At 41.8% G+C, this 11,960-nt stretch overlaps 2 protein-coding genes across 2 annotated transcripts; both read left to right on the forward strand.

Annotated features, from left to right (window-relative positions):
* Nucleotides 1–1,441: 1,441 nt before the first annotated feature.
* Nucleotides 1,442–3,813, forward strand: cbx8a (chromobox homolog 8a (Pc class homolog, Drosophila)). Its single transcript, XM_024272359.2, has 5 exons — nucleotides 1,442–1,673; nucleotides 1,786–1,829; nucleotides 2,209–2,274; nucleotides 2,580–2,646; nucleotides 2,901–3,813. Exons 1-5 carry the CDS (start codon nucleotides 1,605–1,607, stop codon nucleotides 3,687–3,689), a joined length of 1,035 nt encoding a protein of 344 aa, XP_024128127.1. The 5' UTR covers nucleotides 1,442–1,604; the 3' UTR covers nucleotides 3,690–3,813.
* Nucleotides 3,814–5,402: 1,589 nt separating this feature from the next.
* LOC112146503 (meteorin-like protein) lies at nucleotides 5,403–9,073 on the forward strand. Its single transcript, XM_024272364.2, has 4 exons — nucleotides 5,403–5,563; nucleotides 5,786–6,180; nucleotides 7,218–7,277; nucleotides 8,141–9,073. The coding sequence occupies exons 1-4, from the start codon at nucleotides 5,481–5,483 to the stop codon at nucleotides 8,464–8,466; spliced, it is 864 nt and encodes a 287-aa protein (XP_024128132.1). The 5' UTR covers nucleotides 5,403–5,480; the 3' UTR covers nucleotides 8,467–9,073.
* Nucleotides 9,074–11,960: the final 2,887 nt, after the last annotated feature.

The raw sequence follows: 11,960 nt of genomic DNA on the forward strand, positions 1-11,960 counted from the left end.
ACAACTCATAGAAAATAAGTTGACATAATATATATATATATATAGGCAGTATGTAGTATAAATGCAAGAAACTGTTTGAATATTGTGACAATAATTATTTAGATTCATACAGGAAGGAACAACAGAGGCCCCAAATGAGCTCAGGGTAAAAACTACAGCTCTGCATTTCTTTCACTTTTTTTACGTTTTTAAAAATAATAATGCTAATGTCAAAAATAAATAATATTTTATTTAATATTTACAAATGTTTTCTTTCATGGCGCATTTTCTTCTGCAAAAAGAGAAAAACGTATAAATAATTGTTTTATCTAAAACAATAAAAATCGAAATCTGCTCATTACTCATATAGGCTGAGACGGAAAAAAAGAATTCAGAAAAATTAAATTGAATTAAAAAAATGGAAGAAAATAATCTTAAAATATGTTTTGACTAATTAAAAATGCAAATCATGCTGTTCCAACACCGCGCAGATTAGGAATTATTTTACACCTTCATTCCCTCATCTTGGTTGCAGTAAAATCGTGTTAGTTGATTTATTTGATTTTTATGAATTTTTACAAAAAAAGGTTTGAAAAAATTATAAATGCTTGAAAAGATATATTTTAGAGACTGCGCATTACGCATTTTTGACCTCTTTTACGCACCAAGAATGCGGTGTTAACGCATAAATCCGCTCCTCATCCAGATCATTTCATGTTCATCTTTCACACGGTGATTCAGGGACACAAACACTTGAACTTTACGCACAAATGTTCCGCTCCATCTCAGCATAAATCTTTCTTTTAAAGAGCGCCATTCTGGTGCCACTTCGTTAATTATAAATATTATTTAAAAATGAAAGAGATCCTTTTAAATCTTTCTGAGAATAATCGAATGCTGTGCGCAGACGCTAAAATAATATGCGCTGATTTTGATACTTTGCGCACAGCAAATACTTATTATGAGCTGCTTATTTGTGGCTGATGCGACTTTTGGAAAAAGTCAGTGATGGTTCAAGCTTTTATTTAGATTATTCACGCGCTTTGACATCGTGGAAACAATTTATTTTAGATAAATTGGTGCTGGGAGCCACTGATTTATGCATATTATTTAATTTCTTGTCGTCTTTTTAATGTATTTAAAAGAGATTATTCATAATTATTTAGCTGAATTATTGGCCTTGATGTTTTTCTGTAAGTTGCTGGTTGCTTTATGACCCACATGTTTTTAGTTTTTGATGTGACTAATTGTCCTCCAGCGTGACACTCTTTAAAGCCCCCCGGGGAGCTCCGTGGGGCCCGTGGCCCCCCGCTCTGGGAGCCTCTGACTCTGCCTGCTCCACGGTGCCAGACATTCCTGTACAGCAGCGAGGCAGCCGGAGCAGCGGGACTCCTCCCCCTCACTTACAGACCCGGAGCACGTAGCGGCAACAGAGCCAATGCGCTCCACCACGATCCGTCCTACCGAGAGCGGCGCCTGGCAACAGCAAAAGGACGTGATGACGTCCTCTCCAGATCACGTATTATGGGATGTGCGGAATTAAACAACCCAGGAGGAGGACGAGGGGGGGAAACCCAAAAAAATAAAACAACAACAAGCGCGGCACGGATCGTGCATGGTGAATCATGGAGCTGTCGGCTGTCGGCGAAAGCGTCTTCGCCGCCGAGTCCATCATTAAGCGGCGGATCAGACGGGTATTTTTCACCGCCATGCCTCTTCCTTTTCATCTAGCACGCACGCGCGTGTTGCTCCAGGTCGACGTGCAGCTGTCTGATAACCTGAATGCGTGTCTGATCTGTTTTGCAGGGTCGTTGGGAATATCTCGTAAAATGGAAGGGCTGGTCTCAGAAGTGAGTATGAGAGGCGAGGCTGTGAAGCACAGCGCTCCATCCTGGCCGCTCGCGACAACTGCAGCACCTCAGCGTGTGGCTTCACCCAGCTTTGCGGTTGTTTTCTTCTTTTACTATGTTTGCGCGTCATTTGGAGCAGTCTGTCGCGCGTCTTGCGGCTTTTACGCAACATTCTTGCGGCAAAATCGCCCACCACCTCAGATTTATCCACTTTTCGAAGAGCTCACACATATATAGCTTTAGCGGATTCGGGCTTTCATGCGTCACTGTCCGCGACGTTGCCTGCAATTTGAGCGACCAGAGTCATTTCCAAAAAGAAAAGTATTGTTTGGCATGTTTGACGTGCAAAACCCTTCCCTTCTCGCTTGCTGTGACGCAGGTACAGCACCTGGGAGCCGGAGGAAAACATTCTGGATGAGCGCCTCTTCGCCGCCTTCGAGGAGAGGTGAGGCTTAATTTGACAGCGCGCTGTTGTAGGCCTCTCTGCGCAAACTCCACAGCACAGTGCGCTCCAGGGCGCAAAATTGGTTATTAGGACACAATATCCCCTCCCAGAAAAGAAGTGATTTCAAGTGGCAAGAAAACTTATATGAAGTGTGTTTGCATAAAGTTTAATTGATTTTCAGTTAAACTTAAAAAAGTCTAGGAGTCATGGAGCGTTTTTGATTCTTTTGGTCAATGGCAAACCGTTAGCCGGATTAAAGAGGTTAGAGTTCTCTTATTTATTCTTGCAATTATTAACTCTTTTAGGGAGAAAGAAAGAGAACTATTCGGGCCGAAAAAGAGAGGACCCAAACCCGAGACGTTTCTCCTGAAGGTGGGTGGATTTCATCTTCTCGCCTTTTCAAGTGCGCAAAATGTTGAAAGTAAAGTGAATATTATTTAAAAAAAAGTTATTTTAAGACTCTAAATTAAAGTCTAAATAATCTGAAAAAAATTATTTAATTTCGTATTTATATCAACATTTAGAATTAAGAGGAAGTTCTGTTATAAGATTTAACAGATTTCTATTTTTGGTAAAATCTCACATTTAATTTGAAAATATTAAAACGTGTTATTTCCTGTCCTCAGGCCAAAGCCAAAGAGAAAAACTATGACTTTAGAGTGGAGTCTCCCAGAGGAATCCAGGTTTCCTATCCTGTCCCGGAGCCCATCGTGACTCCAAGGGCCAGAGAGGGTTTACGCACCGTGGTTCCCACACTCTTCCCTCCGAGCGCGATCAACCGAGGCGAAAGCGTCCACGTCTTCCCTCCCGAGCCGGAGAGGAGGCCCAGACCACCTCCTCCTCCTCACGCGGCTCCAGAGTCTCCACATTTCCCTAAAAAGCGAGGACGCAAACCGAAGCATCGTGTGCACCATGAGAAACATGACGAGAGCGCCGCAGAGGAGCCGGACGCCAAACGGAGGCTGCTGGAGGAGCCCACGGTGCCCCGGCGCGCCCATCATCGCGAGGAGGCGTCAGAACGCACGCTCATCCAGCTGACCAAAAGGTTCCAGGAGGAGACAACCATCACACCCAAACCCAGTAGCCAGCACAGACACGTAAAGGGCGCGAGGTTGTCTTACACCTGCGCCTTCAGTCCAGATGTGCGTCAAAGGGATCCGTACTGTCTGAGCAGGATGCAGCAGAACGCACTGCGGTGCGCCGCGGAGGAGCGCAGGTTTCAGGAGAAGGAGCGCTGTGCGCTCCGGGAGCAAGCAAGTGTCACGTCACGGTCAGACCACAACTCAGCCTCCTGCTGGAGCCCCAGTTTCACCAACCTGGACAGCGTGACCGTGACTGACGTCACCATAAACCTACTGACGGTCACGGTCAGAGAGAGCAGCACGGACAAAGGCTTTTTCAAAGGGGAGACATAGAGGAGAGCGCCAGAACAAACAGGCCCACAGTCATGCTTTATTTTTTCTAGGTAAAAGTCAGACATGTACAAACATATTTAATACAATCATGAACAAATAATAATAAAAAGAGAGGGTGAAGATGTGTTTGTGTGGATTTTTCCTTATTTCATCTTTTCATCTCTTCACTAAAACCCATCTTGACCTTGACCTATTCGATTTTCATGTTTCTTTCCAACTCAAGACACAGATCCTTAAAAGGACTTGAACATTCAAAGTCCTCCTAAAACTATTTATAGGTGAAACGTAGAAATAAACGTTTCAAAGAATAGCATTTGACTCCAAAAGTTATCTTTTTAACTTTCTTTTAAACTTGTTTGGTGAGTTAAAAAATAAAAATATGTTTTTGTTTTTCAGATGTAAGATGAATTGTGAATGATGTAATCAGTTTTTCAGTTCCTCTAATCAGGTTTTTATCATGGATTTAGAAAAGTTATAGAAAAAAAACATTTTAGACATTTATTTTGAAATTCTTACTGTTTTTGTTGCAAAACATTTTCTTTAAATATATATATAAATACATAAATGTGTGTGTGTGGTCAGATGATCCAAATTTAACGTACTGCAAGGTCCCTTAAATTGAGTGACTTAAAAAAATTATAAATGAAGAAAATTTATTTTAAAAAGATATTGTTAAATTAGGCACATAAGAACCTAAAAATTGGCTCTTTATGAAAAAATATTTCCACCATAATGACAAAAGTATAATTAGGCCCCAAACAGCCACAATTAAGTTCAAGTGAACTCTTAAGTTGTGCGCCATGATATGATTTATCCTTTAAAATGATTCTTTAGTCTATTTTGTGCCTTAAAAATCAAAGATCGTTTATTTAAACATCAGGTTTAGATCTCACACAAACCTATTTTCCTGCTTTACATTGTCTTCAGGCCCCGCGTGCTTTAAGATGACAGGAGGCCGTTTTTTTACGGACACAAAGCCGCTATTCATCAGCTCCTCTTTGTCCCTCTGTGACACATGAGCCAATCTGATCATCCTGTAAAACCACTCAGTCCATGTCGCTTTCTCTCTCTTTATTTTTTTTAAACAGAGGTCAAGATGTTTCAGGATGAGAAAGATAGTGAGAAAAGATTTTAAAAAAAATGACCCACAGCAAACGCATCCTCGTGCAGCTGAGTTTACACCTGGAAGAGGCTTTACACATTCAGACTCCAACTCCTGCTTGATGTCCTTCAGATGAGTCTGCAGAAGCTCTCCACGGACCGTCACGCTCCACGGGCTCCGCCTCCACAAGAGGTCGCTACCACCACGACCTGGAACCGATTCCAATAACTCGACAGAGCCTGCAGGCCTAAATAGAGCGAAACTGCTCATGCGCAGTGAATTAGTGATCGACGAAAGCTGGATATTAAAGGTCGCTGAGTTACAGCCTCCCTCCTCCAGATGTGAGGATGCGCACTGCATCCAGCTGCCACTAGATGGCACACGAGTACAGATCCGTCTTCATTTTACCTTTTGTTCTGCACAAATATATTCAGATTTGATCATTTTAAAAGAAATTAGCTAACATTGAAGCTAGTTTGGCAAAAACAAATAATTTGTTTATTTAGACAAATTGATCACTTTCAACAAAGCGGTCGTTCTTGATCGATATTATAGGAAAAAAAGTGAGCAAGGGAGGGAAAAGGAGGAGGAGGAGGGAGCATCTCAAAAGTCCTTCCTTCCTCCCAGCAGCTCTTCAGTCTCAGCTCCTGCTCCGCAGTCTCACTTCAGAGGCTTTTATCTCTAGGGTGATGGAGATGTTACTAATTGTGATCATTGGCTTCTGTTGGCTGGCTCTTCCCGCCGCAGCGGATCTGTGCAACTGGACCGGCAGGTGAGTGAACTTTAGTCCACTTGCGCGTAAAACTGGAGTTCATCCAATTTAGTTTATTTTTAGGAATACAGTAACTAATTTCTCATCATTGTTAAAGATATTAATAAGTAAGAAATCTGATAAAACACAAATAAAATACATTAAATATTACAATTTATTCTCTTAAAACAGATCATTAGTTTTAAATGAATTAATATGTATTTTCTTCCCTCTGGAATCCAGTGGTTTTGCATCTGCAGACTCCAGGGTTGTTCTCCAGGTGCGGCTGAGCTGCGCTGAGGGCTCAGTGAGGTGGGTGGACCCAGCTCAGGCTCTCAGGGTGGTCCTCGACCCCAAAGTGTCCTCCTCAGGGCGCAGCAGAATCTGCATCAAACCCTTTGCCTCCCTCGGGCGGGTCAGCATGCTCGTGGAGCGGGCGGGGAAGCTGCAGCTTCTGCAGGCGAAGAGAGGGCGAGCGGAGCGCCAAGTGGTCTGCTTCAGCGCGGATGGAGCAGAGAGGCCCGCGATCTACCTCCAGGCCAGTCCGAGGGGCGACGAGCCCGGGGGCAGAGGAGTGATCGGCTTCAGATACGAGCTGCTGGGAAACAGGAGCGCTGCGCCTCATGGAGGGATGCATGGTGCGTAAAGTTCCACTCCAAAACACGATGGAATTGTCCAAAAGAATGAGTTATTCCAATGAAAAGGAAAATGAAACATGCTTCACTTTCCCATTCATCACATCTGAAGCTTGTTTTTTATAAAAAAAAATGTTAAAAAGGTAAAAACTAAACTTATTTTTATCTTTTTCAAAGTTCCTGATGATTTTATAGTCTTGATCGCCTTCTTTATCTTTATCATTTTGTAAAATTTTAAGCTTTAAAAATATTTTTAAACATTTGTGAAGTGAAACTTCTTGCTCCCAGAAGTTTGATGCAAATTTAAAGCAACATCTTCAACCCTAGTGGAGGAATCCATGAAATCACAGATGTGTGGGGGGCGGTGGGGGTCGACTGTGGTTATTTAATTACAGAATCCAGTCCTGCCCTGCAGAGCATGCAGCTGCTGGTCAGTCTTGTGTTTTGTCCTGCTTGTCTGGCTTCCATCAGGGCACAAAGCAGAGAGGACCCAGCAGAGCTCAGGGTGGCTGGAGGGCAGCGGGCCAGGAGGCCCATATTCATCTCTCAAATACTTTGCAGATTCCTCAAATACCTCATCATTGTGTGCGCCCGACGATTAGCATTTATCCATGTGTGCGGGCCTGTCCCCGTGCGCTGATGTCATTCTGTGTCCATAATAGACAGCTGCCTGTTTATCTTTTCTGTATTAGCCGTCTGGCAGAGTGTTTGACTCTGCAGCCCCTCGCTTTGGCTTGGGGGTCATTCAATTAGCTGGATACAAAAGAAGTCAAACATGGGGTCAAGATTAGAGCGGATTGGATGTGTGTGAGCGGAGCATTTTAAGGGGTGCAAGCACATTCTTTCCTCTAAACCACACTTTGGGCTGCGAAGGGGATGAAAGGAGGTGGTATGTGAGGAGGTGTGACACCCTTCTTCAACCGTTGTCAGACTGTGCTTTAATTTATGCATGCTTGGAGATATAAAAGGAACTTCAAAAAATACTGTAGAAAAAGTTTTAGTTTCTGACCTTTCTGTGGTGATTCTTTTTTTTCCTGCAGCTTCATGCCGACCCTGCAGTGAAGCAGAGCTGCTCATGGCCGTCTGCAACAGTGACTTCGGTGAGTACATCCTGCTCAAAAAACACCTTCAGTTTAAAAAATCATACTCTTGATGGAAGGAACGTCTTCTACAGTCATGGTCACATCTGGGAGATGTTGAGTTGCTGATCATAAATCCGAGTAAATCACTATGACAAGCGGAGTCCCGCAGGGTTTGATACCCAGACCACTGCTGTTCAGTCTATTAAAAATCTCCCTCCAGACCAGAGTTCGTTTCCTCTGCTTTGGTATGAAAGCTTGTTTGATCCCAAGCAAGTGAACATATGTGCAATTCATTAAAGACACACGCCATTGAGAATCATGTTTTTAACATCTTCTTGTGGCATTTTTCTCATGATATACTGAAAATTAAGCTTGAAATTAGGAGCAGATGAAAAACACAGTTGGATAAAAGCTTGTAGCTGTGATTCCATTCGGATTCATCCACTTTGCAGACAATTACATTCACGTGCGTCTCATTTTCCTTGTCTGAGTTGGAATCTGGCTCAAAACTGTTTGGCTCATCACCTTTGCTGCATCAGTAATGTTAGTTTGGGGTTGTGAGGGGCTGTAAGGTAGTGAGAGAGTGTAAACAAAGGGATGATGGGAAATGAGGGCAGGCTTAACTCAGATGTAAATTTCTAATAAACTATGCAGAAACTATGTGAAGGAAAATGACACTTAAAAAAAAAATTGGGCTTAAAACATCACAATGAAAATAAAAAAATCCACTGGGAATGATTTTATATTAAAACAGAAGATAATCGGAGGGGACTTGAACTTCCTTGGACCCTGTGTCTACAGACACACTTAAGCCAAGAAAAGTTCTAGAAAATCTTGATTGCATCTTCTGTATTAACTTATTTTTGGTGTTTTTTTCCCAGTGATTCGAGCTTACATCAAGAACGTCTCTCACGACTGCTGGAGTCAGACTTCCTCGGTGGAGGTGTGGGCCTCTAGGGTGTATTGGCAGCGCAGTGGGGTGTTCGAGCACCAGCTGGACCCATCTGGCTCTCCATCCTGGCACGGGCGCATTCACACCATGCTGCGCTGCCACGTGAAGCCTGGCGATGGAGAGTTTCTCTTCACGGGGTCAGAACACTTTGGAGAAGCTTGGTTGGGCTGCGCCCCACGATACAAAAACTTCCTCTCCGTCTATGAAAAAGCCCGGCTGGAGCGTCGAAACTCCTGCGACTTCCCTCTGGGCTGAGACGTGCCGGTGTCAGCAGAAGAAAGCACTGTAGGAACCTTGTTATGCTGTCATTCCAGCGAGGTGGCGTCCGGCGTCACCAGCAGGGGCGAAGCCACGGAAACGCTGGTGAAAAACACAGAACAGGAGCAAACAGTGGGGCCCCCTGAGCCGAGGGCCCGCCTTTGTCTGTCCCCCATCGATGCCCATCATCCAGGGAGACCAAGGAGGGGTTGGGTTTCTTTTTGTGGCGCTCCCCACTTTAACTGTTGTTCACTTGGCCGGTTCTGTGTAACAGTTGCCCTATGAACTGCAGCAGGGAGGAAAAAAGGAGCCCCCGCCATTCACAAAAAACAGTTGAATTGTACATATGACCTTGTAAAAGTGTGTTTTTACACAAATAAATGTCTAAATCCTCTTATTCTGCATCTGTCTGTATATTTCATTATTCATAAACTATAATTCAACAAATCTTAAATCTTTGATTGTAGATCATCAAACAATAAAAGTCTCATATTTTAAAAAATGTAATAGTCTATATATATTCTTCAAACCCACCAACTTTATCGTCTCTTTCATATAAAGAAACACTGAAGTGGTTTTTATAATCCTGAAGCTCCCTCCTCTCAGCCCCAAAGGATGAATAGACACATGTGAGGCCAGACATCCACTCCCCCCCCCCTTAGCCCCTCCCAGAGCAGAAGCGTTAATTGACTTTTAAAGTAACTCCTCTCTGAGCTCTTCCACACTTCTCCCCGGCTGAGCAGAACCTCACAAATTGCTGTGTTGAACTTTTTATGAGGACTAAATAGGTCCCAATGAAAGTGTAAACGACTGAGCTGTGAATGGGGGCCCGCACAATGGCCCTGCAGTGACAAGGCCCCCAGCAGACATAATGAGCATTGTTGCAGCTGCTGTTATAAAGAAACCATCAGGGTTTGAGAAGAAATCAGAGGGAAATTTTCTGTTTGCTTTGAGTAAAGATATCATTTTCAGATAAGCTGGTGTTTAAATGAAATCCAAAAATGTGATGAGTTTCTGAAACTGTTCTGAGATGTGTCACATTTTGATGAATGTCACCCAAAAATCAAGTTTTCAATTGTTCACAAGCACAGTCAGACTTCTCCTCTGGCAGCATTGTCTCCAGAGGCCACCATGTCAAATTTCAAAATAAAATATAATATCTCCACAGGCTCTCGATGCGACGCCATTCTCCTCTCTGGGAATTCCAGCAGGCTCTCATGGGGAAGGAAACCAGGAGGGCTCTGGCCCCGGAGCTGCTGCCCTGTGCACCGGCAGGAGTCCACTCAGACTGGGGGGTAATTGGTTTATCCCACCGCCTGGTCTGCTTTCCCATGTGGGCCACTGCTGCGGGGAGGCCCAGGGGTACAATATGGAAACAGCATGACACCCTCCAGGGCCGGGGCGGCATTCACTGCTGCAGCAGTAGGGAGCAGGAACGGCCGAGGAGGAACACAAAGCTGAAACAGAGACGTCTCTCCGCTTTGAAAGGGTCGCCATTTGGTCTCCTTATAAATCTGGGCAGCCTTCGTGGTTAAAAATGTGAAGTAATTGAGTTTTGACTGGAGCTGTTTTATTCATCCATCTGATTTCTAATCCCTTTTGGGGTCACAGGAACATTTTTCTTATTTTATTTTATTTTTGTACATTTTTTCCCCTCATAAATCTACATTTCAAAAGATATTAAGTCTGTGAGATGCCCATGAACCTGCATCAGTCATGTGCTTCTAAATAAATGATGAAGTTTCAACATTTGAAGCAGTTTGGAATCTTTCATTGCATTCAACAGACAGAAAAACTACCATGATGCTCAGAGAAGCTCTTTAAAAACTTCTCCACAGAACTAACACTATTAAAATGAAGACTTTTTATGTTTCCAAATAAAAAAAAGCTTAATAAGAACTAGCCTAAACAAAAAACAGTGTTACTTTTATTTAAAAAATGACATTAACTACAAGCATTATTTTTCAAAAATATCTCTTTCAGTCTTTTTTTTTAATTTATTTAAAACAAATAAAAAACATATCCAACCAACTAATGTTATATAGTGCCAGCATAAAAAAGATGGATAGAAAATTAAGCCTTTTCAAAATAAAAAAAGGTCAAAATGGTATTATTGCAATCTTATCGATGACATAAAAGTTGTCATATTCTTGATTCTGCAGCATCAGCATGTTAAAATTCACACCTGGAATAACCAAGCAAATAGATTCAAGTGGACCTCCACTGAGTTTTTATGAGATATAACTCAGGACGGAATAGATCTACAGCTTAAGGAGATTTTTTTTATGTCATACACATTTGAAAAAAAAAAAAGTCCAAGCATTGTGTTCTTCCTGCAAATGACAACTGCTAAAAAAAAGTCTGAAAAGACCTGTTTTACTTGAAATATATGGGAACAGTTTGTGTTATGCATCAATTCTTCATTTGCATAAAACATTTTAATATGACCATTATATATATACACATCTAGTAAATACATATCCAGAAACTAATAATGTCAAATTCAATCGCAGAAGGGGCCAAATTCAAAACACACTTTTGGTCACAGGATAAACATTTATTAAACACAATAAAACTACATTTTTTAAACTTTAAGAACATAACTTTTTAACCTTTCTGTGAATACAAAAAGGCAGGAATATTATTCCAGAATACTGAGACTGAACCCCACATTGCCTCTAGTGGAAGGTTGGCGCCAGTGTTCTGCAGGAGCCCCCACCAGTGTGTGAATGTGTGTGTGAATGGGTCTGTGACTGTTTGGGCCTTCAAGGAAGGTAGAAAAGCACTATTTACCATTTAAATCAACTTTAAATAACTTTCAATATTTTACTCTCTGTAAAAATAAATATTTTGTCAAAATTATGCAAGTTAGTAGTGGGCATAAGATAACATTGGGCCAATAATAACAATAAAATAAAATGATCTGGCAGATATATTTACCCGGAGGGCCAGATCCAGCCCCCTGGGCCTTGACTTTGACATGTGATGTAAACTACATAAACCCTAAATAATTATAGTTAAAGCCACTTCCTACTCTTTCAATGTGAAACTTTTTTACAGTCACTCAAACAGACTATAGGCCTCCATGACTTAAAGGCTGTTTACCTGCTTATGAAGGTTGACCAGAGTATCACTGAAACAGGCAATCTTTTGAGGTAAAAGCGTGTTGAAAAGTGTTCTTATTCTTTGTATCTGTGAATCTAAAATCTTAAAAATAATCCGAAAACAAAACAGATTTATTTTAAAAAAAAACTGTGATACCAGCTTCACAATTTTGTAAAATAAAATAATTTATTTCGAGCATACAAAAAATTACTTAAATTTCAAATGAACATTTTGGATGCTGTGACAGAGCATGTCCACAAGGTGGCAGCAGATCACTGATAAATTTTAGTGAGTGAAAGAAAAGAAAAGAAAAGTTCGGCCTGTCAGGATTTAACTCGTCAATTTATGTGTCACGTGATTACTTTTATTTATTTATTTGTTTTATT

Source organism: Oryzias melastigma, linkage group LG8 (genome assembly GCF_002922805.2).
Source record: "Oryzias melastigma strain HK-1 linkage group LG8, ASM292280v2, whole genome shotgun sequence".
In the NCBI taxonomy this organism is placed as follows: Eukaryota; Metazoa; Chordata; class Actinopteri; order Beloniformes; family Adrianichthyidae; genus Oryzias; species Oryzias melastigma.

What these genes read in the sequence shown, in the direction of transcription:
- cbx8a (XM_024272359.2), top strand. Translation starts at nt 1,605, where the DNA reads ATGGAGCTGTCGGCTGTCGGCGAAAGCGTCTTCGCCGCCGAGTCCATC. An exon ending in TTAAGCGGCGGATCAGACGG is followed by an intron (nt 1,674 to 1,785) that starts GTATTTTTCACC and finishes TCTGTTTTGCAG; the next exon opens with GGTCGTTGGGAATATCTCGT. An exon ending in CCGAGACGTTTCTCCTGAAG is followed by an intron (nt 2,647 to 2,900) that starts GTGGGTGGATTT and finishes TCCTGTCCTCAG; the next exon opens with GCCAAAGCCAAAGAGAAAAA.
- LOC112146503 (XM_024272364.2), top strand. Translation starts at nt 5,481, where the DNA reads ATGGAGATGTTACTAATTGTGATCATTGGCTTCTGTTGGCTGGCTCTT. An exon ending in CTGTGCAACTGGACCGGCAG is followed by an intron (nt 5,564 to 5,785) that starts GTGAGTGAACTT and finishes TCTGGAATCCAG; the next exon opens with TGGTTTTGCATCTGCAGACT. An exon ending in GCCTCATGGAGGGATGCATG is followed by an intron (nt 6,181 to 7,217) that starts GTGCGTAAAGTT and finishes TTTTTCCTGCAG; the next exon opens with CTTCATGCCGACCCTGCAGT.